Source organism: Chelmon rostratus, chromosome 13 (assembly GCF_017976325.1).
Source record: "Chelmon rostratus isolate fCheRos1 chromosome 13, fCheRos1.pri, whole genome shotgun sequence".
NCBI classification, from domain to species: Eukaryota; Metazoa; Chordata; class Actinopteri; order Chaetodontiformes; family Chaetodontidae; genus Chelmon; species Chelmon rostratus.
Window position 1 is genome coordinate 12893492 of NC_055670.1, and position 26511 is coordinate 12920002.

At 41.2% G+C, this 26511-nt stretch overlaps 1 protein-coding gene across 3 annotated transcripts; it reads right to left on the reverse strand.

The window, feature by feature from the left end:
* Positions 1 to 679: 679 nt before the first annotated feature.
* Positions 680 to 24623, reverse strand: zak (sterile alpha motif and leucine zipper containing kinase AZK). 3 transcript variants are annotated; one of them, XM_041950398.1, is made up of 20 exons: positions 24484 to 24623; positions 22826 to 23015; positions 21778 to 21865; positions 17601 to 17702; positions 16486 to 16551; positions 16350 to 16378; positions 15533 to 15670; positions 13417 to 13503; positions 12819 to 12893; positions 12614 to 12720; positions 9927 to 10062; positions 6015 to 6059; positions 5884 to 5914; positions 5642 to 5781; positions 5461 to 5523; positions 5290 to 5379; positions 3259 to 3375; positions 3030 to 3104; positions 2729 to 2879; positions 680 to 2570 (listed from the first exon to the last, which is right to left on the reverse strand). In XM_041950398.1, exons 2-20 carry the CDS (start codon positions 22982 to 22984, stop codon positions 1855 to 1857), a joined length of 2415 nt encoding a protein of 804 aa, XP_041806332.1. In that variant the 5' UTR covers positions 22985 to 23015; positions 24484 to 24623; the 3' UTR covers positions 680 to 1854. The 3 variants fall into 3 exon arrangements, with proteins under 3 accessions (XP_041806332.1, XP_041806333.1, XP_041806335.1); XM_041950399.1 differs by lacking the exons at positions 680 to 2570; positions 2729 to 2879 and having other exon boundaries at positions 3030 to 3160; XM_041950401.1 differs by lacking the exons at positions 680 to 2570; positions 2729 to 2879; positions 3030 to 3104; ... (4 more) ...; positions 5884 to 5914; positions 6015 to 6059 and adding an exon at positions 7366 to 9043.
* Between the last annotated feature and the right edge of the window lie 1888 nt (positions 24624 to 26511).

Here is a 26511-nt window from a genome sequence, read left to right on the forward strand (position 1 = left end):
TGAAAACGTGATTGTTATGAAACTCCACGAACGAAAGAATTTCTTAGGGTTTTTGAGGAAGACGAGCGGTGGTTCTTCCATGAACTGCACCGTGGCGCGAAATTTTTATTCGTTAATTTGCATGCAAGGCGGGTAAAATGTTGAGCTCTTTCCAACTCTGGAATCAGGTCAAATTTTAAAAGGTAGTTTGATGTTCCCTTTCACGTTATAGTAATTAGAGTAATTATCTGCTCAGACTTCAGAAGATGAATATTTTAGTTGCACGGTTACAATTGATATAGGAATCAAAGAAGGGAGATTTATTGGTAAAGGAAACAGAAGATAAGGAGTTTAATTTCATAAAGCTGAATAAAAGGGAATAATAAGAAAGATAAGAGTGGCAACAGAATTGAGATAAGACGCAAATGGGGTGACGTGTTTGTGTAAACAGCAGGAAGTAGATACGATCGAAGCATCAAAGAGGAGAGTATAATAAGGCTGGGCTGGAGCACAGCAGACCAAATAAAACTTTGCACTTCTGGGTTTATATAACCACTGTAAAACAATAGAATCAGTGGATCATATTATATTAATGTGCCAAACATATGTTACAAAGAGAAACACAAGAGGCAGCTCACAAAGTATGAATTTGAAGAAATTAATCAGACTATTTTATCTAATCTTTGATCAGGAAATTGTCTTTTTTTTTTTTTTTTTACTGTTGTTTATTCACATTTCTCTATATTGAGTTCACTTTTTCAAAACCTTTCACATAGTTCAGCTCAGCACAACAGTTAATCTCACATCCAAAATGCACTCATTCAACCAAAACACTTCTTGTAAAACCCTGACATTCATCCCTCAGCTTTGTCACTCACTATATAACGACCATAAAACTCAGGAATAACAACAACAATAAGAAAAACAACAACAGGAATTTCAATAGCTTTGAAGAATGTTTTTTAATGTATTTATTTATTTATTGTAAAACAAGATTCCATTACAGTAAAAATAAGATGACTTCTTTATTGCATGGATTGTGCTACCTTGCAGTGTGTTACGGAAATTAATCGGAAATGTGCTTCAATTGTTTTATTTTTTTGCCATTTTTACAGATATAGAACTAAAGCACAATTTCTCGACGACTCCTTCTGTCCTCTCTTGTGATACACCTGGCACAGAATCTTTTTGCATGTCTGATGCGTCCCTGGTAATCTTCTGTATGTCCAGACACCCTGATTTCATTTCATCCAAGAGGGACATCTGATAATGTGGCTGCCGGTCATAAACTTTCCTCTTCCACGACGACAATATCTCTATGGGGCTGAGGAATGGAGAGTGAAGTGAAGGGAAAAGTGACACCATCCTGGGATGGACTGCAGACCACTCAGAGCAGTTAAACAGGTCCTGGATTCGGCCTCACATGCCCCCCTTCCCTCACCTAGCACAAGTCTTTCATAAAGCTAAGTGTTATTTTAATCAATTCAGATTTTACGCATTTTTTATTTCTTTTCAGATGTAGACTGAACACATTTTGTGTCAAAGTAATTAAAAGTGATCCACACTTCTAGTTTTAGTGACTTAGCAATGGTAAAAAACTATGATGGAAGAAATAAAGTGAATAACAAGGACATTTATATATATATATCAAGGACATAATAATAAATACACGGTGAGAAACGGCTCATTTTTATTAGGAGCCTGCTTTTTAAAAAATAAAAGCTTATGGACAGACTTACAGTATGTACATCGCAGGAATCAGTAGGATTCTCTTACAACACCCAGTTCATTTTGGAGCATGTAAGCAGACAGAATTTGTATGTAAAACCTTTTCATGACAGGCTCAGCAAGCTGTCAGTTCATGTGTGGCCCACATTAAGTTCTTCCACCAGTGCCGCGCCCTCCCCGCCCCCCTCTCCTCTGTCGACCTCTGACTTGTTTATTGTCCTGACGTGGTAATCTCTTCTGTCGCTCCACTTTGATCCACCCTCCATCGCTGGCTTTGGCCCCCTCTTTTTCCTCACTGGGGTTTTCTGTCACAGACAATATACCAGGTATCATGGAGGGGCGGCTCTGTGGTGTGACACTGTAACTGTTGGACCGTGGCCTCCCTGGCTGTCGCGAGGTTCTGCTGGTTTTATTATGAATATAGTTACCTCTAGAATTGGTCCATGCATGCCCCCTACCCTGCCCCCATCCCACAGTTAATGTGTTGCCAAAGTAGTTGTTTCTGCGGTGGTCATGCACTGCTCCGGCACTGAGTGGGCGCTCCCGTTCCCTCTCGGAGGTGCTCTCTGACGTGGTGCTGGAAGGGCTGCTGCCCTTTGACCCAAGATGCAGCGGGGAGAGTTTGGCAGACAAGCTGGCAGTTGGCGAGGAGCTGCGCGAGTCGATCCAGGGCGATACGCGGTTTGGAGAGCGTCGCACAGCTGCAGCATAAGAACACCCCTGGCGTTCATGTGCAGACAGGAACTGAGGCAGAGTGCGGGCATCAGAGCTGGTGAAGGCAATCAGAGCACCAGTCGTCTGCAGGGATTTCTGGGTCATGATCTGCTTCACCTTTACGTTGTACATCCACGTGGGATCAATATCTAAAAGAGATTATATGCATTAATAAAATTAGGAGCCCAATCTGTGTTTAGTACTGTTAAATATATTTGTGATATCTTAAAATCACATATAATTTATATTTGTCCAGAAGTGAACAATGTTCCTTTGGCACTCCATAAAAACCAGTGAATCGTGTTACCTGAGTTACACTTGTTTCTGGGGTTCCAGTCGATGTTAGCTGGTGTCGCTTCGATGACCAGCTCCACAGTCTTGATCTCATCCTGTCCGCCACTGAGACTCCACGTCACTGGACAGCTGTGTCTGGTAGACTTAGGTATCTTGACATCATTCTGAAGGGTTAAGTCAAAAAAGGAGGCGAACAGACGGATATTTAGCGTAAAAAATGTTTATACTTGTTGCACGTTGAGTTCTGTCATTGCCATTTTCACATTTATATTTCAAATGGCTTCAGATTTCTGTGAGCTGCTGAAATGACTCACCTCATAATTAACAATGTAGTCCACTTTCTGGTTCTGCTGTAATCCAACAATCCATTTGTCCATCACAAAAGGTGGCTGCAATGACATCAGTTCATAAACATGCCAACTATGGCAACTGCAATACAACAGTCCTATAGGTATAACATACAACAATATAGGTCAGAAACATAGCATAGGCAACATTTAGCACTGCTGAAAAAAAAAAGTGAAAAAGTGTTTCTGACGACACCTTGGTCATACGTAGTATTTCCACATCCTGACGGTTGGCATTGAAGACAACATCTTTGATGTAGGTTATTGCTACGTCATCTCCATCAAGTTCCATGTACATTTTCCATTTGCAGTCCTTGAAAGAAAAGAGCTAATGGTGAGATAATGAAGGTACGGTACACTCAGAAACTGCACCTGATTGTATGGAAAAGTTCATAATTGCCGTATTCTGAGTGGAGAACTTGGTTGACTCTTGTATATAAACCAACAGCACAACCTAGAGGTAGTTTAATGGTAGTGGCCACAAAGCCTCATATTGTGCAGGAAGACAGACACTGTAACAGAAATATTACAACTAAATTGTGAGGGGACAAAGGAAAAAATATTAAATGCAATTTGTATACAATATCTAAAGCTGGGTAAAAGCACTGTGAAACACCACATTTGTAGAATCTTGCTATACTAATGTCTTAACACTGTAGTGAGAATTATTGCATTTCATAAAAATTATTATAACAGAGAAACAAACAAATGACAGCAATAGCAAATATGTTTATGTAGGTTGTAAATTTCCTGTCAAATATTAGATATAATTTTTCTCAGTGGGATCCAGGACTAATTTCTTGGAGCAGGAATCTGGTCGATTTTAGGTGATGAGGGTGAAGATTTTTCCTCATGAGTTGCTGCATCAAATCCTCACGAGGAGGCACAAATCTGAACAATTCCCCCAGCCCTCTTCTCCCGCATACTCAATGCTGACGAAGCAGTAATGATTCTGCCAATCCCCAAAAGCCGTCCAAGAAACCACAGGTCACTGCTTAACCACACAGGGTTCGTGGCACAGGCCAATCCATTGTGTAGTGATCACAGAGAAAGACATCAGAGGAGTGGCACTAACACACTCGTCTGAGGAGCCTTCGCCCTCTCCTGCACCGTCCCCGGGGGCTGGAAACGGCTCAAAGGGGGAAGCTTCAGCAAGCCTCTGGCTCAAAAACACACCAGTGGCCCCGCGCTGGCCTGGTGTCGGCACTGGACGGTCGCACCGGGGCTCCCAGGTCCATGCTAGTCTAATCACTCCAGCAGAAACAATGTCTGGTAATGATGCCTAGGACCCGAGTGCGTCTAATGACAACTCATACATAATTCAGCACCTTTCACTTGGCTGCACGGTGATATCCTCATTAGTAGGGGACCCGTAGTGGCTGTCAGATGGTGGCCGCACAATCGCAGGCCCTCATTTTGTCTTTGAGAAGTGCAGCTGCTTCCATGACATCGCCAGCAAAGAGGGGCGAAGAAAAAAATGCAGTGCGGGTTTGTTTTATTTAGTGCAAAAAAACCTTCCAGTTTGTAAAAACAAGGCTGACACGGAACCTGACACCAGGCAGGGGAAAATAATTAGCTCTCATTTTCTCAGCCTCCTGTTTCCTTCTCCCTGCTGTGTTTTCTACCCACTAAACCACCACATGTCAGAAGAAATGGGAGGCAATTAGCAGGCTCGTTTCAGCCCTGCCGAACACACTGAAAGAGGACTATTTATGATGGGACAATGAACAGCTGAAAGATTAAATAACGTTTGCCTTTTAAAAAGAAAATGACTTCTGGCTAAATGGGCTATTTTTGATTAAATTCAAACAGCAAGTTAAGAGCCACCCTTTCTCCACAGTTTGAGACCCTAACAAAGGGCTGTGAGCAAGTCGAGGTGGATGTGGTACATGGCTGAGGATGAAATGTTTATTTGTCTGGTTTTATATATGTGTAGTGATGCCTTCAGTGGACAGTATAACAGCCGTCATCATGATTCCTCAGAACAAACAGCTTCAGCACAAGGAGGCTGATTCAATCACTGGAAAAACGTGCTTCTGTTTATCCATTTACAATTATTACTGAGCGTGTTAAAGATGTTAACAATTAATGAAACCCTGATTAAAGTGGATGCAACATTTATTTGTGATTGTCCTCACAGAGCCAATGATGAACCACATCAGCTGCTCACAGCTGCAGAATGCTGGATGTTGAAGCAGTCAGTGTGTGTGTTTCACTACAAACTTACAGATTTCCCAGTTCCTGGTTTCCAGTGGTAACCAAACACCAGCTCCAGATTTACAGTTTTACTCCTCTCCACCTCCTGTTCCAGCTCATTCTGAGGGGAGAAAATGGGTTTAGGTCCAAATGTGCACAAAAAAAAACAACTCTTGCTGAAGCTAAAGAAGAAACTTTGTACCTTCAGCAGAGGTGGGAAGTGGACTAACCCGAGGTAATCATGAGTGAGCTTTTCAATTTCTCCCTGCCAAAGAGAAAACGTGAGATTCACTGTAATCCCAAACATCAGTGAGCATGAATTATATCCTGTAAATCACGTGTGGATGGAGGACAGTTGTAGTTAATGCTTGACTGCGCCTTGCCTTCAGGTGCATGACGTGACCTTTGGACTTGACCCCCATGTCCCGCATGTCGTTTTCCGTGAGCAACAGTAACCTCTTTCCGGTGATGTGATTTTCTTTAAACAGGTCGGCGTACAGCTGCATGCCACATGGACCCTCCCCTGAGACAGAGAGGGATACACCCAGTGTTTGAACAACACATGAAGAACAAATAAAGAGTCTGAAGCAGCCAAAGCCTGATTAAAGATGGTGAAATAACAGACCTGCGCCAAATATTTGCTGCATCCAGAAATACTGAAGGGATAAAATGGTAATATATTAGTTTTAACAGTAATCATGTGGTGTGACAATCGAATAAATACATAAGTTATGAGGCAAATACAATGACACTGACCACATGCTCCTCTGTCCATGTGTAGATGTCAAGGGTGGGCAGCAACTGTGTAAAAGGAAAAGACAAACAGAAGTAACAGCAATAGAGTGTGGATGGATGCAGTGTATTTATGACAGACAGACCTCAAAGTGAAAATCACCAGACTTAAGTAAATGTTATTAAAATGGAAAATAGCCATGTTTTCCGTGTCTCCCGAAGCCATTACTTTCCCGGTTATTGTGCTGTGCGATTAACATGGCTTGCCTCTAATGGTCTATATCAAACCGAAACGTCCATCTGACTGATCTAACGTGATCTATTTGAATGATAAATCATTTATTGCTCATTAAATGTAATCAGGCAGAAACTTGCCAGCCAAAATAAAGATTTCATCATTGTGCTCATGAGACTGGTGTGTAATGACAGAAATAATGCAATGGAAAATTGGAGGAAAGACGACTAAATGAATGAGTAATCCCCATTCACTGTCTTCTTCCCACGACATCGGATAACAGCTCAGATTATGAACTGAATGCCGCTCTCAATAGACAGTTGCTGCCATACATTTCAGTGCAGCCGCCGTCTCATAAAGCCACTCAGCCCTACAGCGTTTTCCGCCTCCTCCAGTGCTGCCGTTCGGAAGTAAACAGATTCAGGAACACTCTGCCACTGCCAAAGTCTCACTGGAGTGACTTAGCATCACTTTTCAAGCGGCATATTTTATCTCACAAATGTGCTGCCATGCTTCTTTTATTAAGATCCATGGCGTGCTGCTGACAAAGGTACCCAAAGCCCAAACTCAAAATGTGGGGCACAGTTTTTGTGTTTATGATACGTGTGTGGAATCTGCACAAAAGAGAGGACTTTGAGTTGGGTTTAGTTCACACAATTCTGCCCCCATGTGGACTAAGAGGATGATGGGTAACCAGACCATGAGTTACAAAGTGGCATGAAGTTAATATCAAAAGAAGCATCTAAAAAAAACGGCTAGTGAAGCAATATATTTTACAGTGTTATTAAAATGGCATCAGTCACGCTCTGTTATGTGCTCAATCATAAACGATTTGGTAATAATAGTAGTAATACAACATAATTCTCATGAAACATTTGCCCTGCTGTCACTGTTGGTACAACCCCAATTCCCGAAAAGTTGTAATGCCGTGTAAAACCTAAATAAAAAGGGAAAGCAATTATTTACAAAGTGTTCCTGAGCCCATGTGGTTAACCTCGCTCCATCCTGAACCTTTCCAGGATGCTCACTTCATACCCAATCATGATACTATCACCTGTTACCAATCAACCTGTTTACCTGTGGAATGATCCAAACAGGTGTTTTTGGAGCGTTTCACAGCTTTCTCAGTCTTTTGTTGCTCCTGTCCCAACTAGTTTGAAACGTGTTGCTGCATCAGATTTACAATAAGCAGATATTTGTAGCTGACGGGGTAAAACATTCAATACATTGTCTTTGTGCTGTTTCCAATTGAGCATATGTGAAAAAGGATTAGCAAGTTAGCACAGTCTGTTTTGTTTTACACAGCATTTGTTTTTTGGAATCGGGGCTATACGTACATGAAAAGTAATAAAATCTAAAAAGCTAAAATAAAATCTAAAACAGACCGAGTGGCAGAGAGCTGAACAAACTGATTCACTGATTCTGAAGCGGAGTGTTTCAACGTGTCTGTCTGGAATTCACACAGGGAAATGTAAATATTTAGTGTGCGCTATAATTGTCACGTCTGGTCTAGTATGCATGGGACTTGGTGGCACACGAGTGCAGGCAACGTTTAAATAGGAATATTAGCTCGTGGCAGGATGCTAACAAGCAACAGTGCAAGAATACAGAGGATTACATCCTCATGAGACTGACTGATGATAACAAGCGAAGGGGACAATTTAATGGGCTATGCTCCAGAAAGCATGTCCTTCCCCCAGATGAAGCATAATACCTAACTGAACACTAATGCTAATACGATTTTCTCCACTGTGCAGGTCTGGAGGCTAACATTCAGTTAGACCATGTGGTGTGTGATATGCAAAAAGTGACAACGGAAGGAAATTATTCTATTAAAATCAATATAATGACTTCTGATTGAAGCAGTGCACAAACATTTGTTGCTGTTATTAATTATTTCTTTATTTTTGTTTCATCTCTCTGGGTTTAAGAAAGAAGCCTTTCATGAAAAGTAAAAGGTAAAATGAGAGAATGAAGCTGGCAGTCACACACCAAAGTCCCTCTCCTGCTGTTTTGAACCTGGGTCAGTCAGAGGAAAAAACATGTACTTTCTCATCCTGGTAAGAGACTGTGTCTCAACAACTGCACTCCACCACATCCAGAACAAATTGGCCAATCTTAATGTCAGCAAAATGTCACTTCATCATAAAAGCCTGGCCTTCTCTGAGCAAGTGGCTCACGTGGCTCTTTTCTTCACAGCATGGCACTATACATCCAGTGCATTAGGCATACAGTAAATGACATCCATAATATCCCATAGGTGGAGGGTTACAAATATATTCTATAAGATGCTTCTAGGCTAGATTGAGCAATTTCTTAAAGCACATCATAAATATAACTTGGACAAAGCAGAAAAAATAGTTTGCCAAGATGTGTTTTAAATGGAAAAAGTAAAGTTATTGAAGTTACAGAAAAATTAACAAGACTTAGCAAGCAGTTGACTAAGAAACAGCGCTTCCACAATGCTAATAATGCATCAAGCGAGATCACAGAACGGCGGCGAGCTTTATTCACTGTCGTCAGACCAAGCGAAGGGTCCCACCCCCAGAGTCATGTTGATTTTGTGCCCTTCTCTGACACAGCTCGACATGGAGGAGTTCTGCCTGGCCTGCATGCTGACCTGCATGCCCGAGTGCAGGACAGGCCGGCCAAAGTCCAAGGAAAACACGTCCTCAAAGCCTTTCATCGTGGACTGCAGATTCACGCCCTCGCTACCGGAGGTCGTGATCTGACATGACATCTGTGAACTGTTCGATTCCTCCGTCTTACACTGATAGAACGACTTAGCATTTATCTTTTTTGCCGCCGGTAAGGAGAGCTGAGAGGCAGAGACAGGTGGAGAGTGGGGGACACAGGGGTGAAAGAAAAGAGGAGAGGATAGAAAAGAACAGGAAGCAAGTAATCAGTTTCAAATCACAAAAGCGTAAATAAGAAAAGTGAACAATTTTAACCCCAAGATGTGATTTAGAAAAGTGGATTGTGAAGGGAAGTTAACAGAACAGAACAAAAGAGTAAGACAGGAAGAAAGGAAATGATTTTCGTTCAGTTGATTCAAAGGATTTGCTGACTATTTCAAACTCAGACAATAGGAACTGTGTTTTCTTGAGTGACAGCCTGTAAGATATCTATACTGTAACTACAGTCGCATTCGGTCACACGCAGTTTTGAGAAAACAACCCCATTTTGGTCACAGAAACACAAATGAAAACAAGGAAATGCCAGAAATGTGTTGTGTCTTTTGCATGCAAGAAATGCAACGCAGGCAAACAAAACGACGCAGCAAAGCCGTGAACAGCAGGTCAGAGGCTGGACGCTCACAACATAAAGTGAATTCCAACGAGGAACGCAGCATTCACTCTGTGCATCATGATGCAAATGTAGTTGTTGGGCAGCCGTGCACTACACTGCACATAAATTCAGCACTGCCTGTTATATACACTGCCCCCATAATGTTCCCATAATGTGCTTTTTCCTTCACTCCTCATTCCGCACTTTTTATTTTCATTTCACTGCTTTCCCATTTCCACATCCCCCCCAGAGAAAGATCAGAGGATTTTCACTCCTCTCCTAATGAGACTGAGGAAACATGTGAACAGCAGTGTGAAAGTGAGATGCTAACGCCGCGACCGCTTGGCAGTTGGTGGCAGCTGCTCTGAGGGTGAAGGTGGACCAAGGTGGAGAGGGGGTAATGGGGAACTCACCGGGCTGTTGGACTGGTCGATGAGCTTGCGCTCCCACATCTTTAGACGCCGCTCTCGCTCCTTCAGCTCCTGCTCTTTGGTGCTCAGGTCTCTCTCCAGCTTCTTAAGTCTCTCAAGTGTGGCTTCAATCTCACACCTGCAGTACACAGCGACAGGACAGCGTCAGAGAGAAATATGCTAAACCCCGGTACGATTAATAATTGTGCGTGTTAGTCGGTCTCTCAGTACTTTAAAACTTGCCTACCCTGTTTGTGGCACTCAGCCCCAAGCTCATTTCTTCCTACTGAAGATGTACATCAGTCACATATACATAAAGTATATTTAAAAAGGCTAAGGTATGTCCTGAAACAGCTGGGCACTGTAGTTTTGAGCTAAATTGTTTCTAACAGGACTTAATAGTGTGTTTGTCAGGGACTATTTTCAGCTGCGGATGAATACACATTTGGTACCCTAGAGGCTATTTTTGCAGCAGGAGTATAAGAGATATGGGATTGACTCAGTATACTACAGTGCTTGTGTTCACTGAGATGAAGGAATGCATCATCCAGTGCAACGCTGTGGTTACTTCATGTGTTTTAACCCCTAAAAATCATGTTTTCCTTTAAGTAGCTTTAAGGTTAACTGACCAATCACATGTGTATCATATATTCTGTGTCGACTTCAGTGAAATCTTTAAACCCAAGTCTCCATGCATTTCATGGTTGCATCATTCCATTAAATGTGAATATCTGGCATCTTTGGACACTTCCAGCTAGAATTTCAAATGAAGTTCAACAATGTTTGGCTGCACAGCAATTGTTTGAAATGACTTAACCCACCCAGGTTTTGGTCTTTTTATGGGATTTGTTAACTCTAACACAATATTAAATATCACCAAGCTCATTCTTCAAACAGCAAAGAGCAGTTAAATTAATCACAGTTAGGGTACGAGGACATTAAGCAGTGACACATACTAAAATAAAATAAAAAAAAACCTCCTCTGTAAACAACCCAGTGATGCCCTGCAGTCAGAGGGTGATTAGTCTCTGTCTGAAGCTTTGACTACCAAGGACAGGACAATGTCTCATGTTCACGTCACGCTGGGGAAGTTTGTTTTGCCCAGCGGGTGGGGCCGCACAGTGTGTCGTGGAAATCCATGCTGCGCTTCAGCCCAACAAAAATTCAGTTCTCACACATAAACACATGTAGCCCAGGCAGGAAAGCCCGTCCTAACTCCTCCTGGTCCTCCGCTTCCCACCGCAAAACAATTTCCACACTTGCTCAACTTCCCAAATTATCTATTCACTTCTCTTTTCAGCATTTCATATCGGCCTGCACATCGTCAAATTCTCTTTTTCGAACTGTTTTTTTTAATACAGTTTTTTTTTCACAGTTTCTCCATGAGCAATGAAATTACAAGTCTCTTTTAATCCTTCATGTGCAAACTGGTTCAACAGAGTGTAACAGGAGATGCCTGTTTAGCTTTATATGTTTGATATTTAACTAGTGACTCACTTTATACTGACTTCTAAGCCAAATAATTAGCGCACATAATATAAGATGATAATTTAGCTGTTGTCAGACATAGCAACCGCCACAGCCAGTGCTTGATATTTGATCTTTGTACAAACAACGTGCGGTGCGGTCTGTAAGCACTCGGACACTGGAGCTGACCTGAAATCAGAGGCCTTCCCATCAGTCTCAGCTGTGCCGTGTGTTTAGCAATAATTAGCAAATGCTAGCGTGCTAACATTCTAAACTTAGTAAACATTATACTAAACATGTTAACATTGTCACCAATGTTAGCATTTAGCTCCTTGCACCGCTGGGCCCAAGTGCAGCCTCACAGTGCTGTTAGCACAGCTGCAGACTGTCTTGTTGTACTGTGCATCCCCCCCAGGGGTGAAAGGGGCTATGTTCCTACATTGTTCACCCAATCTGGATGTGAAATTCACCACCTTAACCTGGTGGAAACTGTGAATGAGTATAACACGCAGCCACTGCACTAACTCCGCAGCTAACAGGGAAAAATAGTTTTAATCCCAACAGATCTCAACATCACATCTCTCTGCCCATTTCTGGTGAAGCTACCTGCAGCTCTGATCGTCAACCAGCCTCCACCTAAGCTTCCAACATCAAACCTCCTGAGCTACCAACAAATGTGTCTGTCTGCGCCACACGTTCTCAGTTTCTGTTTTCCAGCGGCGAGATTCACTCCAACCTGCTCCACCTGCAGATGGCTGCCTGGACACGCTGCCACCAGCACAACTTCTGAGGAAAAACCTCCCGAGCACAGACAAGCCCCGCAGAGAGGCAGACAGAGAATAAAGTAACAGCTGAGACTCAGGCTGTGCTGAACATCACCAAACCTCCAGCTGCTCATACAACCCAATTAAACACTTCTACTTGAAAAAGATGGTGATTATTTTTAGGGCCTTATGGGTAAAGAGAGGAAGTATACCCAGATGGATGATTCTTTGGAGGTTTTCATGCCTTTATGTAGCTATCAGTGTAATTATTAAAGATCTATATGCACAATCTCAAGTCTTTTTTTTGTGTGTGTGTGTATTTCATGGCCCCCATCAGCTACATTTCCACATCATTCTTTGAAAACAGTTGCGCAGTTCCTTAGGCTGAGGCAGTATATTGGTGAAAAAAGAGAGTTATAAATACATTTACTGGGCCTGGAGAATGGCTGAGCTCATTACCTCCATTCAGCCTTGTTGTGAAGGAAAGAGTTGCACTGTTGAGGAAGCTGGGTGTCATTAGACATGGACTCCAAAGTAGAGAGGATCTGCTTGAACATCGGCCTCTCCTAAATCAACATACAAACATTCGCTCTGTGTGAGATTAAAATGAAAACATACATATGTTGTTCGTTTGCACGCTGATGCGGCTGAGCGGATCACTCACTTTCGGCTCCGTGGCCCAGCAGTTCCTCAAGAGCTCAGCAAAGCTGGCGGGACAGCAGCTGGGGATGGTTAACCTCTGAAACACAGTCACACAGATGAGCTGCTGCTTCATGAACTAAACTGAAGTGGTGCTGATTTAAAGGAAGAGACATTTTGGATAATGTGCTTATTCACTTTCTTGCCTAGAGTTAGAAGAAGATCAACTCCACTCTCATATCTGTAAGGTAAATAAACTCAAGTGGACACATGTTTGCATCTAATTGCGCCCCACGGGAACATCCACTAACCTACTATACAATTGAACCACCATTGTTTCCAGTTTTTATGCTAAGCTAAGCTAACCATCTGCTCATCTAACTCTCTGCAAGAAAGCAAATGAGTGTCAAACTAATTAACTAAAAATGTCAAACTATTTCATCAAGACATTTCCCTCCTATGACCCCAAGCAGGAGCATGAGTCCTGACAAGACATATATTTCACAAAACATGGATGAAACAAAATATTGATCCAGCGCGTGAAGGAAGGTTTATTTATCTGGACAATAATTCCCCCCAAGAGTCAATACTGTATGTATATATGCAGTCACACGCTAGAGTACCTCATTTTTCTCCACCACGAGCCAGGCCACTTGCAAACCTTCCAGGCCTTTAAAGGGTATCTCACAGGTGAGCATTTCCCAAAGCACCTGTCACAGAAGTCAAGAGCCGGGGTCAATAAAGCTGCACATACATGTATGTTTATGCTCTGTCAACATGTAGTGCATGACATCTATGAACCTTTACACTGCTGAGCAGATGCAGGAAGTAGCTGTATTTCATCTGTAAAGCATGTGTATTCATATACAAATAAACATTAAAAACACTTTTCTGTCTATCTTAGAGAACATACAAAAAGATTAATTTATCATTTCCAGCAACGATTGGGACTGCCATGATTTCTGAAGTACAATAACAGAGCTGCCTCGATAATTTAGGCTCTTTTCCGTTAGCATTCAGCAGTGTCTGAAATAACAACCTGCGTTGACATCTTAAAAAATTAGATCATGAAAAGGTGGAGGAGAGCTATTTCTCAAACATCTAAAGGGCTCTACTGTATATGTGTACCATACTTCTGCATTTCTGCACTTGCCAGCTGCCTCTCAATACATGTATGTGTTTTACCATAGAAAAAGATCTTTAGAAAAGTGTCTGAGGGAGAAAACCGCATACTTAAATTTGCAATCATTTTGCAGCACCTGAAATAAAAATTGCAATCATAAACATTGTCTGTTCAGCTTGTAAAATCCTATCAATATATCGGGGAAAAAATGTTTTTTTTGTTAATTCATTGAGCTCTTACATCAGTAGTTTACCCTTGCAAATTAATAATTGGAATTTTTAGCTGATTAATGGTAACTAGTGATGGTTTCCATTTTGAAACTAGTTCCACAAGACCTTAGATTGCAACTTGAAAGTTTCTAGAATAAAAAAAGACACATTACATTTCTGAGATTCTGTTCCTCTGTAAAGGTCAAACTGCAGTTGTCAACTGACGCACAGAAAGAAATGCAGAGAAAATATCAGCGGGACTGGACCAACACTTACGGCACGAGCAACTTAAGTGCAATTTCTTCAATTGTACTGAGCATATTCATTATATGCCTTTGAAAACTTTGATGTGCATTTTTACAATGATTACATTTTCACTGGATTTGATTGCACTGTTTGTCCAGTAGTGGAAAAAGTAATGGAAAAAATCAACCAATATGTGCAAAGCTTCTAAGAAATGGTCTTAAGAGCAGTCCTAAACTTTGACTTATGAGTCAGGAAATTCTTAGTAAAAAGTAGACCTCATGAACTTTGCATAAGCTAAAAGTAACTTTCTGCAGTCTAAAGGGGCCAGTACACTGTCCAGAGCTGCTTGTCGGATGGTTGAACAGCTTCAGAAAACCCCTCCCCCGACACCTTTCTCATGTCAGATTAAGGGGGTCTGTGTCCAACCATTTCTGTAACTTTTCCAAACCGGTGATCTGACATTCACACCCACTTCACACAGTGATCGGCCGGCTGTGTGGAGCTGAGAAACGAGCCGGGGACTGAACTTCTCTCTCCAGCGCTCTTTTTTCTCTCTTGGCAAAACTATTTCTGACACTTTTCAAGTGAACAACCTGAAGTGCAACAAGGTGACTGTTTTCCAGGTGAGATGATCTGGTCTGCGATGTTTATATATGTCAACCAAAGAAATGTTTAGTTGTTTACGGTTTCCAGAACAGAAAATTTAAATACTTAGAATTCATATATTTAACATAAGCCTAATTTGTCGTTTCTGTTTTCTTGTTCGTTGTTGCTCTTTCAAAGTCAAGAGAACTGTTTGTCACAGCCAGTATGATTCATTTAAATGTTTTGCCATTTAAATAAGTATATGATGAATGTGCACACTGGGTTAGTGCATTTGTATTTATGCTGAATCATGTTATGAATTGGAAGGTATTGTGAATACTGGAACTGATGTTTTTTTCTTCATTGGAAACTGTCCTGTGTGATGTAAGGCAGCTACAGACCTCTGGAGGCCTCTTACATAATTTGGGAGCGCTTGTTCTTCATTATAACAATAAGGGAAACTGTCCTAGGAACTATAATCCACTCCTGAAGGATGCAGTATGTGCCACAGCAATCATATTTAAGATCTGAAATGTGAAAAGAGAAGCAGAGTTATGAGAATGGTGCGCCACTCACCACACCATAGGAGAAGGTGTCACAAGTCTCAGACACAGGCAGGCTCTGGATCACCTCGGGGGCCATCCAGGGAAACGTGCCCACCAAGGACATGTGTGTTGTGTGGGTCAGGAACTTAGACGCCCCGAAATCACAGATCTGACACGATGAAAACAGAATCAAGATCCCTGTGCAACTAAATCAACGTGCTCATTTCGGTGTCCATAGCAACCATCCATAAAACAATGCACTTAGAATTCAATGCAGATGTGTTTTTTCTACTGAAAAAGAACAGTGGCCGCAATGATCTGCAAGTCTGCATCTGGCGGCGATGCTGGTGCTGGGCATCGGCTGTACTGTCTCATCTACTGATATTTTCATTAATGCAGCGTCACAGGCAAATGCACGTTGGCACACAGTGCTCTTGTTTCATTTTATAAAATGCTGCTCAGACTCATACAGAGGAGGCTTCAAAATACGCTTGGAGTTAGAGAGCCATGAAATGCACTAACTCTCTCGCAAATAAAAGGTGCAATAAATTGTCAAGAGTTTCTGTTAAATCTCCTTTCGACTAGTCTCATCCACTGCAGCACCCACGCTGAAGCACGCCGTTATTGCAGTCGGTGGCTTCTTGCACATGCTAAGTTAGTCACTGCCCTCTTGTGTCCACATACTGTAGGTAAATTCACACCAGTATGTCAAGCTCATATCCTTCTCAAATCCTGCAATAAATGTTGAGAAACATTTAGCTAATGAGACAGCATCGCCTCATCAGAGATGGCTCACGTGAAATGTGTCAGAGATAAAACAGAGAGTATAAGTCAGAATGAAAACCTACCTTGAGAACCTTCTCTGCTGTCAAAACAACTGAAAGAGGAAAATATATATCCTTTTAAACAATATTTAGCATGTGTGTATATACATATTTATATGTTTTGGACACAAAAAATGATGCTAGAAATCAAATCCGTTACCATTCCTGGACTTCAAGTCTCTGTGGATCACCTTAATGGGGGCCTCTGAATGTAAATAGTGCATCCCTAGAGCAGAAATACAGAGAAGTCTTCAGAGAGGGAGACCACTGTAAACTCTGATTAGTCACATGAGAAAACATAATGCATGATTCAACTGATAATACTCCAAGGGGACCCCGTCCTGTTTGAAATACTGAAAGTGTAGCATTGAGCCGAGGCAGGCCTGGAGCTGCTTTGAGTAGCAATGTTGACTACTGGGAATTGACTAATGAGCAAAATAAAGACTCCTTGACTCTTGCTTATCTAGATTTCCATATAAAAGTCCACATACAACTGCCTGCAGACGCTTAAGCACACAAAAACTGGTTACCAGAGTCAACATCAATAATGTATGCAACACATGAGGACTTAAACCAGCAGCTCAAAAGAGTCAAACATTTCTTTCTGCCTTGTAACCCTGTTTAATAATTTCACAGCTAAGGCTGCTTCTTAGCAAAATGTCTGCTTTAACCTGCTGACAATCTGGTTTCAGACCAGCATCACTTCAGCCTGACTTTGATTAGATAAATCATCACAATTCTGCTGTTTAATAATCTGCCTTTGATACCATACACCATAATGTGTTGAGACTCTTACAGACAAACCTGCTTCAATAGGAGTACTTGTGGCTAATTAAAATATGACCTGCAAAATACTTTTCAGGTGTCAAAATGTGTGAACTTAGTGGAATATGGGTGTTCCTCAGGGTTCAATATTAGGTCTTCTACGGTCCAAACCCCTTTTAATAGTCTACATTCCACATTTTAGCTGCTCCCTCTATAGTATTTCATTTGTCATGTTAAACCAGTTGCTGAGTTGCATTTCATCATCATCATTATTTTGTAAATCTCTGGACAAAAACATAGCTTGCTCTCAATGACTTACTCCTGCAAAAATAAATGTTTTGAACTAATTCATTTGTAATTCTAGAACAGAATGTTCGCAGGAAAACTGTAGAAGTGAATGTTTGCCAACATCCTAGAATCAATAATAGAGAGACGCTGTTATTGACAAGCTCAACTGTTCAGCTGTTATTCACTAATCTAATCATGGAGATAAACAGCTGTCACATTTACCTCTGGCGATCTCTACAGCCCACGTCATGATCTGTCCCATGTCCATTTCCGCACTCTGATCACTGGACAGGTACTCGTACAACGATCCACCACTCGCGTACTCTGCGGAGAAAAGTGGGTTTGAATCTGTCAGACAGTTTGTGATGGGAAGCTGTCTTACAGCGACAACACCTGAGGCCTTACATTGTACATATGAGTGCAGTGTGTGAGAGCATTACATGAAGACAATTTAAAATTGAGAATCTGCCAGACGACTCCTGGAAGCCAACTGATGGTGCCTTGTTTACAGATTGAATCGCTGTCACTGCGGGTGAGCTCGGTTTACTACAGTGTAACTGAACATTACGAGCCTCCCTGTTCCCTCAGGAGCCCACATGTTATCAGATCTATCAAAAACACAAAGCAACAAGCCTTTGCTTTGTTTTCTAAAGTTTCATACATTTCTTATAGGTCCTGACAACCATGTAGCCTTGTGCAAAACCCCCCTCACAGGTATATCCATGACGCAGAGATAAAGCTTTGATAAAGCATCTGTAGATAGAGGTAAAGGGCTCGAATAAAGACAAACAAGCACTATCATACCAGCTGAAATAGCAGGAAACCTCTGTTTGTGTATAATAACCCCATTATGTTCCAGCACAGTAATGTAAACATGCGGCGGCACCGAGACAGGAGTCTAATTAACAATCATAAAATACACCAATGGCTTTTATTATTACGAGTCTGAATTTGGCTTCCTTTTTTTAACTGGTACATACAAACATGCATCTTAAATGACGTGCAGCTGCGAACGTGCTCACTGTGCGTCGCCTGTGTGCGCAAGTGAAGACTTGTGCGCATCTGTGTTTCGCACCTTAATAAGTTCAACCACATTCCAGAGATAATATGGCTGCCTGTGGTGCTGCTGTAAACTACACTTTCATTTTAGTATCACCCACCTCCTCAGAGTGATTTAGCCTAACGTCGCAGGCCAGTTTTTAATCAGCATGCAGCCATGTAAGTGAGTCTCACAGGTTCCTTTACCTCAAAACAATAACAAAGCTTAATTCATTAGGTTGATGATGCCGCTGAGTGACAGCAGATATTATGAAACTCATGCCGGTTGCCAGTATGTCAGAGGAAATTTATAACAGAGCTGATGAATGTGGACATGGCATGGTCAGGTTGGCCATAAACCTTTTTCTCTGTATCTGGTGCTAATTAGATTCTGCTTCGACAAATAGAGACACCAACCCGCTCCTTGACAACAAAATTCTCTTGTAAAATACTACAGTGGAGGACACACGTGTCACGAGTTTCGCCTTCATTGTTCAGATGCATGTCTGCATCAAGTAATAGCAAGTGATCCAAATCTCAAAAACCTGTTTCACTCGTGTTGGCTCATTCACAGCATGAGGATATGCAGAGATACAAAACCTTTGACTCTATAATCTGTACACAGTCGGCAGAGGTAAAGTGACACCAGGTAAATGACCTGCTAAAAAATTAAAGCAGAGAAAGAGGATATGCAGCTGCAGGACATGGAGCTGTGTGGATGTAGGATGAGGAAATCTGAGGCAGCAGTTGCCCAACTTTTTTTTTTTTTTTACAGTGTCATGTTGTGCAAGATGAGGTTTCATAAAAGTGTTTGACATAATAGGATGTAATTATTTCAGCATGGTGATGGAAGTGTTACAAACACAAATCTCAGGTCAAACTCACTGACATTACAGACCTGAGATGACTGTAGTCATGCCAACCATGGATGTGTGCGGGATGTGGAGAAAAACCTGCATCCTGATGTGAACGATGAGAACATCATGCGTCAGAAAGCAGACTTGACAAAGTTTATTTTCTTTTTTTAATCACCACCAAATAACCTAAAAGGTGCATTATGAATGTTTTGACGCTGTTTTTTTTTTTCTTTTTGTCAAGAGTGAGGAGCATTCTGTTGCCGCATTTTCCTCTCAGGCGCCAGGTTTTGTTAATTGCATGAAGGGTTTCTGACAGCACAACACAAATTTTGAGCATGCATTTGCTGTTTTGCAAACTGAAAGAGCCTTTTGTTTCTGACAATTCACCCAGACAATAGAGAAACAGTGTAGCAGAGTGATATTGACATTTTAACAATCATACACACACATGCACTGACACTGCTTATATCAATAATAAAAACCTCACAGGGCCAAATTCAGTTCTGCCATTTTCACATCATAATTTAAACTCCCATCTGATTTGATCCATTTTCTCTGCTGCTTATTGCTGTTTAAAGTGTTTTTACTGTTTTAGCATTTTTTAATGGTTCATTATCATCTTAAGATGTTGCTCGACTTGTATTTGTTCATTTTCACTCTAACTGTAGACACTTATCACTTACCTGCATAGACTTGACATGTTTTATTTGTTAATTTATCTTTTATATTTTTATATTATTTTCTTTATAATCTTAGCACTTAAATGTAAAGAAACACTCCCCAATAAGGCTCATAACAACAGTGAACCCCATGAACCATCAGCACCCACAAACCTGCTGTTTATATTACATTCTCACCATAAAGTTAAAGATTTAACAGCAAGTAGTTTTATTTATACACTAGATATTCTTGCAGGTACTTTATAGTACGTAGATTAGAGTAGACGGCTGTTGCAAATTCAAAACAGATCAACTTCAGAACGAAAATTCCTCCTGCGTCACTAAATATTTGTTTGTTTAGGATGCTGTTGTCCAGCTCTTGTTGTCATGGAGTTCAAATCAGAATTTATTGTATTCAATAACACGCTATTATCTTGTGTTTATCAGTTTCACTGGCCAACAGAAGAAAGAGCTTCTTGTTTAAGTCGCGCTGTGGGATGTTGTGTCCAGAGGATCTGAGTGAGTTTCTGCTACGACTTTCACTGACTGTGTTTTCCTGGACAAAGAGAGGCCTTTGCAGCAGTAACGACAAGACATTCAAAATATATGATCAGTGGGGAATCACTAGGCTTCCCAAACACGCAGTAATCCCCGAATGTCACAGACCTTTTATTAATAGCACTGTCAAACAGAGATTACATCTCTTAGCCCACCCCAAGAGGCTCAGAAGTTCAGCCTTTGATGAAGAGAGAGTAAACACGTTAAGAGCCTGTAACACAGCTTCCTATCTGCATGTAGGCTGAGCCATTGTACTAAACTGCCGCTCGGGGGCTGCCTGGCGACGCTCTGTTGTTTTCATGAAAAGAGCAGATTTTATTTTGCTTTTCAGAAAGAGGTAATGGTTTTCATTTGTGCAACTGCAAATTAAGTCTCAATTACATGTAGTGCTGAAATAACTAGACAATTAACTGGCGACGATTTTGAAAATCAATTAATCATTTAAATCCTTTAATTGCATATTTTCAAAAGTTTCCAGCTTCTCACATGTGAAGATTTGCTTATTTTTATTATTGTTACCTGAGCATCTGTGGATTTTCAGCTGTTGGTTGGACAAAACAAGGAATTTGAGGATATGGACTAAAAAATGTAACTATTATGAAAAATGTAACTGACTGATTAATTGTAATCATAGAGGCAATCTTTAGCTGAGGTGCTAATTACATACTACTATATGCTACCAGTTCAGTTAACTATCATAAACCTGTTCAGGGTATCATCGGTACAGTGAACAGCATGAGAGTAAAGACAAAAGCGCACAAAAATGAAAAAAAAGGGCAAATTTAGGAACTCTGCCCCAAACGGTAGCACAGAACAACAAAAGACTCGAGTTAATGGTCTTCATTAGAGAACAGAGAGGAAAAAATCATTGAAAGAACGAACACAGAAAGAACGACAAAACACAGCTGCAGAAGGGTTTGAAATACAGTAAAGGTTCGAGGAAATAACCACAGGACGACCTTGACACTCCTGCACCATGAAAGTTTGTGCAGAGGTGTCCAGGGCCCTCGGCTCCATGCACTTTATTCTTCTCAGCCCCTAACCTAGACACAAAAACAAACAGGGGCACACAACTACTGTATCAATGTGTGCACTTCCTGAACCCTCTGGCATTCACTAATGCTTCCATAGAAACCTCTGCACCATTCAGTGCTGAGCAAACTGCAACTGGTGGAAACAGATTCAGCTGCTGCCTTTTCCATCCATCTGTTGTACACTGATGATCACTGAGTCGTACTGTACATATGACAGGGTCAGCAGGAAGGCTTTAGAATTAAAAAGTCTTACCAATGACAATTCCATAGTTGGGAGCCTCAACAATCGCGCCATAAAACTGGATGATGTTGCGGTGGCTGAGGACGCTGAGGATTTCCGCCTAATGAACACAGGAGACAACAGAAGCTGCTTGAAGATCAAGAAGAGTTTATAGCATTGCTAGCAACCAGTGGAGCTTTGAGCTAAATGCTAATGTCCGCATGCTAACATGCTAACAAAAATTATATTAACATACTGATGTTAAGGGGGATAATGTTTAGCATTTTCACTGTCTAGTGAAAAGTACAGCTGAGCCTGTCCTTCACTTTGCTGGTATTTGGTCATAAACCACATTGAAATCTGGACCTCACCAAAGTCTGCAGTTTTTATCCTCTTAGGACCATGAATGTCTGTCTAAAATCTCATGGCAATCCATGAAACAGTGTCTGAGACATTTCAGGCTGGACCAAAGTTGTAGACCACCCCACAGACAAATAAATAAGAAATAAAGCAATAAGAGTACATACATGTTAATATCCTCTATATTAATATAACATACTGGCCCAGAAAGATCACTGTGAAATCATTTCTGCAATGAACAGAAACCCAACAAAACCAATTCATTTAATTGTACCCAAACACTATAATTAAATTGCCTCAAAGTGAAAGGATTACATTATTATTTTCACTGAACAATCATCTCTCCAACACTTGAGTGAAGTTGAATGGATATCTGTGATCTTTTACAATTTCATAAAAGGAACGCTGAATAATTTTCCGAACATCTTCTCACGAGCCAACAAATGTAAAACAATTTCCCCGAAACAATTTCAATGACAATCCTTTTTTGTCTTTAAGACAATGAGCCCGAGCTTTCAAAGAGATTTCAAGAGCCAAACACATTCTTTCATTTGGCGATAATGTTTCTTTTGCAGCGGCGTTCTACGAGTGGGGGAGTATAATGACCATGAGTGATGGGTACAGAAGTCACCACATCCCCCTAAATGAGGTAGCAATTAAAACGATTACTATACTGACAATTAAAAAGTATATGAAAAGCTCAGGCAATTATGACTCCTACCTCGTTTTCAATCTTGAGCAGTTTCTTCACCGCCACCTCTTTGTCCCGGGAGATCCACCTGGCTCGGTACACGCTCCCGAAGCTGCCGCCGCCACAGTTCTCGTAGAAGTGGATATCATCGAACGTGATTTGCACAAAGGAGGCGCTTGGAGGCAACATCTCATAATGACACTCAGCACCAACTCAGCTCCTGAGGGGGGAATCACAGGGAGGGAAGGAAGCCTGGTTCACACAACAAAGTCCTCTGCGGTAAAACAAACTTACTCCTGCTGTGCAAAACACTTCAAAGAATAGCTTCGCCCTGAAACACACCATTTGGGAGTGTGACGGCAGGTTCGATGGGACTCGCACATGACCCAAAGGGGGCTACTGTGCCATTGGCTGATTCTGCGGGTGGTGTCTGTGTGATATCCCTGGTTTCGCCTCTCCCTGACCATCCCCTGCCTCTCTCCCTGCTCCACACACACGCCTCATCATCAGTACCACTGAGCAGCGAGCTCAGGGTCCACACTGTGCTTGTATAAGGACGATTCCAGCATGGACTGCTGTGTTCAGTAAAATAAGGCCACAAGCAGAGAAAGCAAAAGCCCCTCATATTCTCGTCATCTTTTCAACTAAAAAAACAAGCTCTCCCTGCCTGTGCAAAGGTCACACATGCAGCATTTGTGCCAGCCGGGGTTAGAAATGTAATGCTTCCAAGCGTGGAGTGCACACAGATTGATTATCATATCCTTTTGTTTGTCTGTAAAAGCATAAAAGCATCTTGTAAAAGAAATAATCCCATCATTACAGGAAATTGTAGCTCTGTTGTTGTTCATAGGTTTCCCATTTACAGCTCAGCAATTACGGCTTTTAAAAGGCTGTTACCTGGGTCTTCATCTGGATTGCTATCCATCCCAGCGGGAAATGCCTCCATTGTCACAAAGCGGAGACACTGCTTTCTGCTGATTTACTTGTATTCGTGCTATACTTAGCCTCTCAGCAATCTGCTCAGTGGATCAGCCCACGGTATTGTCCACTCAAGAGGCCAGGGTTACTGGGATATGGTAGCACTCCTGCTCTCCCTCCTGCCAGGTCCCTCTTAATAGCAAGCAAGCACTGCAACAATAACGGCCTGATAGCCACACGCCAAACCACAGGTAGTTACTGTAATCAAAACTGCATGAAAACTAAATCACATAATAGACCTGTCAGCTTCTATTTCACATCCGAACAGGCAGCAGCATGGTGCTGTTTAGTCACAGGGACATCCAGATGTTGATATCAGTCCTAATCTTAAGCACGCCTGGCTGGATCCTGATCTGGATCTATGTGGTTTAGAGTATTGGGTTATTTGCCGGATCTGCATTGCAAACATTTAGCAAACCTGAAAAAACAAAGAGAATTAATAATTGAGCCAATTTATTACTTTCACTGTCAGTATTACTCTGACTGTGTCTGCTAGAATTACATTAGTTTTAAATTATATTTGCATTACTTATTGTATCCCAATCAAAAGCCCAAACAGCGGCAGTAAACCAGTGAAGTGTGCTGTGTTTCTTTCCCGGCATCCTCGCATTCTTCGGCCTACCGCTGCCGTTCAGATTCAGATGCCAGTGAGCTGCCGTGTCAATCCTGTAACCGCTCCACTCCGTCTCAGATAAGCACACAGTACGTACCGGCACTGGGTGAGAGGTTTTCGGCTCCAGAGCAGCTGGCTGTCGGTGCTGCTTCCACCGGGCAGGAGCTCCACTTTCAGGGGGAATACGAGAAAAGTCAGAGTTCCCGGAAATCTCATGTGACGCCTGTGTATTTCTCCACTGGCTCCGCGGTAGTTTGACTTGTTGCACAACTTCTTCCCGCTGCAGCGGCGCTGAGTGGGCAGCGCTCTGTGCCGCCATCAACAGCGCCCCCCGCTGGACCCAAGTGGGACACACGCCATGCTCCTCCAATGGAGTTGTTTTTTGTTCCCGTCCTGGGACGGTGGGGCTCCACGTGTGGTCCGCGGACCAGTCGAGGCCCCAGTGAAAGGTTGTATAGGTCCCTTTTATTTAGTTTCTATTTTGCTCACTTGTCTTTTAAATGTGTTAAAATCATTTTTATGTATTACATAAAGCACTTTGAATTACCTTGTTTTTGGTGCTGCTCAAATGCCTGAATTTAGCTCACTAAACCCCTTCAGCGAGGAAAAGTAACTAATAACAGTTACTCAAGTACTGTGCTCAGGGGCAATGTTGAGGTACTTGTCCTTCACATGAGTTGGCCTGTTTCATTATTCTGTTACTTTATGCTTATACATCAGAGCTAAATTGCTGTACATTTTACTGCATGATATTTATGTGACAGTCATAGTTAATGTTTGCTTTGCAGATTAAGATTTTACATACAAAATCTGCTCCTTGGCCACTTTTTTAGATTAGTTGTGGTGTTGTACCAGACTGCATTATACTGAAATGTATTTCAAATATTCTAATATATCATAATATAGTTAGATGAGTACCTCTCTGAAAGTGTCACTAAAAAGTGAAGATTATGATCTTTTTACAGGTAGTATTAATGACTGAGCTGTTGTGATGGACTGTATTAGATTTTACAGGTGTGTCTAATAAAGTGGTTGCTGAATGTATAAGATAAGATCATTATTATAATGTATTGCTTTACAATTTACATGAGAATAAACTGTTTACACATTAATGCATCATTAATGCAATACATTTATGCATTTCAACTGACTGACACATATTAGAAATGCAGGGCTCACTTTTAACATTTTGAATGCTGCGGTTGCTTTCCTGCGGATTTAAACAGAAATAGAATAAATTCAAGGAAATTTGAAAGTTGTTAATCATATATTATCTATAAATTGTGGGGAGTGTTCATTATAAATTGACCTTGTATTTCACTCTTACTTGTATCTTACAGTTCTGTTTTTATCATACACTACAAAGTCAGCAATACAATTTATCCCCTGAGGTCCTGGAATTGAATGTTACCAAATGGAATGTCTGATAAGATTAAATCACTGGATTCTGCTCAATATGATGATTAGAGTTCATTAATATTTTAACAACTGTTGTTTTGATTCCTTGAAAGTGGAACCCAAGTGATTGTGATAATGATAATACTGACTCCTGATTAAAGGCTTTTTTGCTGCCCCAAATATTATGCTCTTTTTCTCTCAACAGCGCTGGGGAAAGCATTTAGATCCTTCACTTAAGTAAAAGTACTAATAACACACCATAAAAATACTCTGTTACATTGAAAATGTTACTTGAGTCAAAGTTTATAGGTATAATAAGGAAAACATACTTAAAGTATTAAAAGTAAAAGTGGTCAATGCGGACAAATGTCTCCTGTGCTGTTATATATTATATCATTGGATTATTATTACTCATGCTTTAAGGGAAAAACAGGATTTTACTGTTGTAAGTGGTTGAGGTAGGGCTCATTTTGAACTGTTTTGTGTATGACTGCAACTAATGATTATTTTCATGATGGAAAAATTATTTCCATTGTCTCCATTAATCGATTGATTGTTTGGTTTCTAAAAAATCGGAAAATAGTGACAAATGCAGTGACAAGAGTGACACCTTCACAATGCTTGTTTTGTCCAAACAAAAGTCCAAACCTAAATATTCTTTAAAAATATATATATTAAAAAAAGCAGAATTCAAAGGAAAAGCAGCAAATCCTCACATTTGAGAAGC

Excerpts from the sequence above, each read along its gene's own strand:
- zak (XM_041950398.1), bottom strand. The coding sequence starts at position 22,984 with ATGTTGCCTCCAAGCGCCTCCTTTGTGCAAATCACGTTCGATGATATC. Across the intron at positions 10,063-12,613 it reads CACAACAAGGCTGAATGGAG|GTGTGAGATTGAAGCCACAC; the intron begins GTAATGAGCTCA and ends TGTGTACTGCAG. Across the intron at positions 3,376-5,289 it reads AACCAGGAACTGGGAAATCT|GACTGCAAATGGAAAATGTA; the intron begins GTAAGTTTGTAG and ends TTTTCTTTCAAG.